This window comes from Echeneis naucrates, chromosome 20 (assembly GCF_900963305.1).
Source record: "Echeneis naucrates chromosome 20, fEcheNa1.1, whole genome shotgun sequence".
NCBI lineage: Eukaryota > Metazoa > Chordata > Actinopteri > Carangiformes > Echeneidae > Echeneis > Echeneis naucrates.
This window is the reverse complement of record NC_042530.1, coordinates 6,788,495-6,793,843: the sequence shown is the minus strand read 5'-3', so window position 1 is coordinate 6,793,843 and position 5,349 is coordinate 6,788,495. Positions and strand designations below refer to the sequence as shown.

The 5,349-nt window shown below is 42.6% G+C and overlaps 1 protein-coding gene across 1 annotated transcript; it reads left to right on the top strand.

Annotated features, from left to right (window-relative positions):
• The first annotated feature begins 558 nt into the window (after positions 1–558).
• slc35g2b (solute carrier family 35 member G2b) lies at positions 559–3,299 on the top strand. Its single transcript, XM_029529404.1, has 2 exons — positions 559–670; positions 1,578–3,299. The coding sequence occupies exon 2, from the start codon at positions 1,605–1,607 to the stop codon at positions 2,853–2,855; it is 1,251 nt and encodes a 416-aa protein (XP_029385264.1). The 5' UTR covers positions 559–670; positions 1,578–1,604; the 3' UTR covers positions 2,856–3,299.
• The last annotated feature ends 2,050 nt before the right edge of the window (positions 3,300–5,349 follow it).

The following is a 5,349-nucleotide window of genomic DNA, read 5'->3' as shown; positions in this document are numbered from 1 at the left end:
AATGAACATTCAAGTATTAGTATCCAAGCACAATCAGGATCACAAATACACCACGGGGGTAAACTCGCGGTTTAGATAAAACTATTATGAAACTGAAGTGCAATTAATCTGATGCCTGTTGAATATAATTGATCTTTTATTTCCCTCAGTCATTAACTCAGAAAGGAAAATCAAATGAGTTATAAACACGTGGACAAGATGGTGACGACGATGATGATGACTGACCGACCGAGGCACATCCCTCTCCTCTCCTGAGAGATGACGAAAATGAGTCTTGGGTGGGAGGAGCAGGAGGAGAAGCCAGCGGCTGTGACAGTGACAGTTGCTTCTCTCCAGCGGCTTTCCCCCAGCTTCAGCCTCACCACCACCACCACCACCATCATCATCATCATCCTCACCATCAGCAGCAGCAGCAGCAGCAGCAGTAGCAGCTGCTGCTCCAGCTTCATCACCAGCAGAAGCAGAAACAGAGGCAGCCTCCATCTCCAGCCTGCACAACGAACAAGCAGCGCGCATCTCGAAGAGGCAAGAAGCGCTCCATGAGAGGGGGAAGATGGGGAAATGGCAGTTGCAGCTGATCAAATGCAAGGGTCAAGAAATCTATCGAGATCTTCACCTATGACACAAAGCCGGGTTTATGCGTTTGTAGTAAAATTTTAAAGTGTAAAAGGTAAGACATTTAACCACATTTCCATTTCAGATCTTTCATCTTTAGTTCGTTTTTCGCGTTTTGTCACCAAAAAACATTAAGCCTTTGTTAAACGCTCTCTTTTTTGGCTCAAGTGCATGCAATTTTATCTTAATGATTTTCTTTTACAATATAGCATCATTTATTATTTTTATTATAGTGAAGGATCAAGTTACATGAATGTGCCTTAAATTTGAAAAACGGGGACAAACCCTATGACAGAGGAGAGGAGGCGAATAAGAGAATCTATCTGCCCCCTTGTGGTTTTGATTTATGCCAGATGAATAATTGTTGACATAAATATATTGTAACAATAGTCATGTTATTAGTTCTGTGGGATTCGACATTAAAAAGGTTATTTATATATTTGTAGTAATTTATTTGAAGCCCCTTCTGTAATCTTAAATCTTGGAAGGAAGCTCCATAAACATGTCATGGTTGAAAGGAACCACTCAAACTACCATTTAACCCTTTCACACAGTCCTTTTTTAAGGGTTTGCTCATTTTCTTGGGCAACTCCATTCATCTATTAAGTGGCCCACATTCATGTAACTCCCTTCTGTGGTTTCCTGTTATGTAATTTCATCCCCATCAGACTGCATCAGCCTCAGAATTTTTGCTGCTTGGCTTATATGAGCTTGCACGGGATATATATATGTGTGTGTGTGTGTGTGTGTGTGTGTGTGTGTGTGTGTGTGTGTATAAGTAATTCACCAGGATTGAGGCTAGAGGTAGCAGCAATGGGTGAGGAATTAGTGATAAGTTTGTTGTGTGTGTGTTGGACATAAAGAGAATGATCAGTTATGCACGAATAAGAAATAGGCAAAAATAATATTTCTGTGTTAATTTAAGATCATTATGCTGTAATGATTTTAATTTATTTTCCCAGATAACCCTCTGTGACGCCTAAAGAATCATGGATGTATCGTCACCTTCTCTCCAGTATGGATCAAAAAAGCGGGTTAAAATCCACCCAAACACAGTGACAGTGAAATATGCCACTCACTTTCCTCAGCCTGGTGATGAAGGGTATGATGATGCGCCCTCTTTTGAGGACTTTGGTGCATTTGCAGAAGCTAATGCTGGTAAGAGACTGGTATCAGACAGTAAAGGGGGCAGGACTTTCTTTGGGACCATGGAGACGCAGCCCAAGCAGCCAAGTGTGCAAAGAGACAAGGGGGTTGAGGGCCAGCTGGCTAGCTTCGGCGAGGCGAATGTGTTGGCCTCCAGGGTGACCTGGATGGCCTTGTTTGGAGCTGCGGTAGCTCATGGTTGTGTGGCACTGATTACTCGTTTGGCAGCAGACCGCTCAAAGGTGCCCTCCCTTGAGTTGCTCTTCATTCGCTCTGTGATCCAAGTGCTGTCCATCCTGGTAGTCTTCTACTACCACGAGGCCCCCTTTGGTCCCAAAGGCTACCGACTGCGTCTCTTCTTCTATGGCGTCTGCAACGTAATCTCCATCACCTGCGCTTACACCTCTTTTGCCATTGTACCACCAAGTAACGGCACTATCATGTGGCGTGCCTCCACCACAGTCTTCAGTGCAATACTTGCCTTCCTGCTCCTGGATGAGAGGCTGGGATATACAGATGTGGTCACTGTGGTGGGAAGTGTGTTTGGACTGTGCCTGGTCATGGTGCCAAACGTAGCCGATGAGGAGAAGTCCAGGCTGGGCTTTTGGAAGGAGGCCTTTGGCTACACAATGACAGTGATGGCTGGTTTGACAGCTGCCCTCTCCATGATCATCTACAGAGCCATTAAAGAGCGTGTCAGCATGTGGACAGCGCTGTTTACCTTCGGCTGGACGGGCACAGTGTGGGGTGCCTCCACCATGTTTGTCATGCAGGAGCCCATCATTCCTCTTGATGGGGAGACCTGGGGCTATTTAATTGGGATCTGTATCTGCTCCACTGTAGCGTTCCTTGGAGTATATTATGCCCTCAACAAGTTTCATCCAGCCTTAGTGAGCACTGTGCAGCACCTAGAGATCGTGGTTGCCATGTTCCTGCAGCTCATTGTTCTGAGGATGATCCCGTCCGTCTACGACGTCATTGGAGGCCTTGTCATCATGATCAGTGTATTTACCCTGACAGGAATCAAGCTGTACAGGGTAAGCAGGGCCATTCGACAGGATTATCAAGAGATTCTAGACTCACCCATCAAATGAGTACAGAAATTTCAGTCTGTTTGTTTACAATGTTGCTTGGTTGTGCAATTTAAAGAATGTCTGATGATTTTGTATTGTTGTGTTGCTGGAAGAGCGCCAGTTGTGTAACTAAAGTCTTAATATTTGTGTGTGAAATAAGAGACAAATGTAATGTGATGACTGTTTCCCATGATAGTGCTACTTTAATGTCAAATTGTATCACAGATCAAATTAACAGTGGAAAAAAAAGGAAAAAAAGAAACCGAATAAACAAAAATCCATTAAACTTTTGGAATTTTTTTCCTCCAGGATTTTATCTTATTGTATCTGGTCTTGTGACAGCCATTACTTTAATGGCATCATAATCATTCCATCAACAAGGTGTGCCGCATCTTTCTCTTGTAACATTGCCACACTTGTCATGCTGTGTAAATGTCAGCCCAGAAATCAATCATAATACTTACAAGGTATGAAAAAATAAAAATAAATACCACCTACCTTTCACAATATAACTGGTATTGAGTTTCTTAACATTAAAATATTGCTTGCCAAGATCTGTTGCTTGCCTCTACAGCTTTCTGTTTCTCACTGACCATGGAAAGATGTGTAGCGCTTTCTGTGCTGGGATGGACGCTTGTTAAGTACGTTATTACTTGTTCTTGGTAAAACTTTAAAAGTAGACTCAGTCTCTGAAGCTCAAATATGATTTTGTGCATGAAATAAGCAGTGTTTATTATTACATAAACCATTTACTGAAATCCATTCTGGGCCCGGCAGCTAGGTTCTATTTAATGCTAGTGATCACATCCTTGGACGCTGCTCCTGTTGACTTTCAGACACATATCAAAACTGATGCCCAGAGGCAGGTGCTCTGTATTGAATAAAAGTCCCCTTTAACAACATGAGACCATCTGCTTTTTCTGTGGTGGACATTTCCTTTCTCTGCAGCTGATGCAGTCAGCCTCTGTGAGTCCCCTGGGGCAAAGCAACAGCGATGGAATGAAATAAGCACATAATAATGCAGAGTGGATGGCAGAGGACATGTTGCATGCTCAAGACTGACACAGCATGTATGTGCCACTAACAGTCCAGCAGGTGGCATTGACAAACCACTTCATTACTTTCACAGTCAGCTTTAGCAGAGGTTACATATTCTGGCAGAAATCATGTTAACATATCTTACAAATTCGTCGATTTTACACAGTAAACCGTTTAATATATTCTAAATGTATGACACTATCCTGAATGTGTAGCTCATTTACACAGCAAGAGGAGTCAAGCTGGCTTGTGGTTGTCATAACACACATTACAATCACACACATCACTGATAGGAGATTGCCCATTCACAGGAAATAAATTGGTGAGTAAAGTGAAGTAACAGTCACCATCATAATCACACCACCAACAACCATAATTTCTAATTATTGTTTATTCCAAATACACTCTGTTTCTGTGACATAACGCTGTCTCTTATATCACATTTTCTTTTAAAATGATAAGGCAAGTTGCCAAAGTTTTCCCGTCAAAGTAAAAAGGGAATTAATTCAGATAAAATAGATTTACCTTCCACTGTACATGTCCTGTTGTTTAGCTCTGAGATGGGGTTTGGGTGCAGAAAGCAGAATACATGCCCATTTGTTTGAGCAGGAAACAGACTGCATCCTGCAGAGAGCTACAACCATCCAAAACTAATCTGTGACTCTCTTCACCACAGACATGTTTATTAGAAGTATTATCATTTCTCCACTAAAAGGCTGTATGGAACTTGATGATGGGTTATTGTGTGCATGTGAGTGTGTGTGTCACACACTGTAGGATACCAAGGCTTTTGATGTAGTCAGTATTCACCTCTGTGCAATCTATGGCCAAACAATTTGTTTCTTGAATAAGTACATTGAGGGTTAGGGTTAGGGTTAGGGTTAGCAATTATTTCTTTTGCCTAACTTCTTGTGTGGTCGTTTTATATGATTCAGCAAAAATTAATATGTTGAAACATTGTTTCCATTGAGAATAAAGTTATATATGGATCAAAAAGTAGTTTTAACGAAATGATACAGAATGAGACTTGTGTTGAAATCCCACTCATTGATTAAAGGCTCTGAGTGCAGTTTTTACTTTGGGCAGCTGATTTAATAAGGGCAGAATGAACAGTAAATAAAAAAATACATACATGTCCGATTTCTCTCTTCACACTAATGCTTCTTCTGGTTTACTCATGAGCCTCACAAGGCGAAAAACATGATGGAGCTCCAAGGGAATGCAAAACATCAGCAGCTGCAGTAGTGATTGACTGACGGCGCCACCGTCCAATCAAAAGAGAGCCGATCCATAAACAGCCAATGGAAATGCGAGTGGGCGGGACCCGACGGCTGAACCGCTAGTTGGGTGCTGCTAAGCTAACCTAGCTGTGCTGCTGAGCAATGACATGCTTTGATACAGAAATGCTATTCCAACGGGGCACAGCGTCTCACCAGCTAGGCTAGCCTGTTGGAGCCGGGGGGGGGGGGGGGGGAGA

Coding starts and splice junctions, on each gene's coding strand:
- slc35g2b (XM_029529404.1), top strand. CDS start 1,605: ATGGATGTATCGTCACCTTCTCTCCAGTATGGATCAAAAAAGCGGGTT.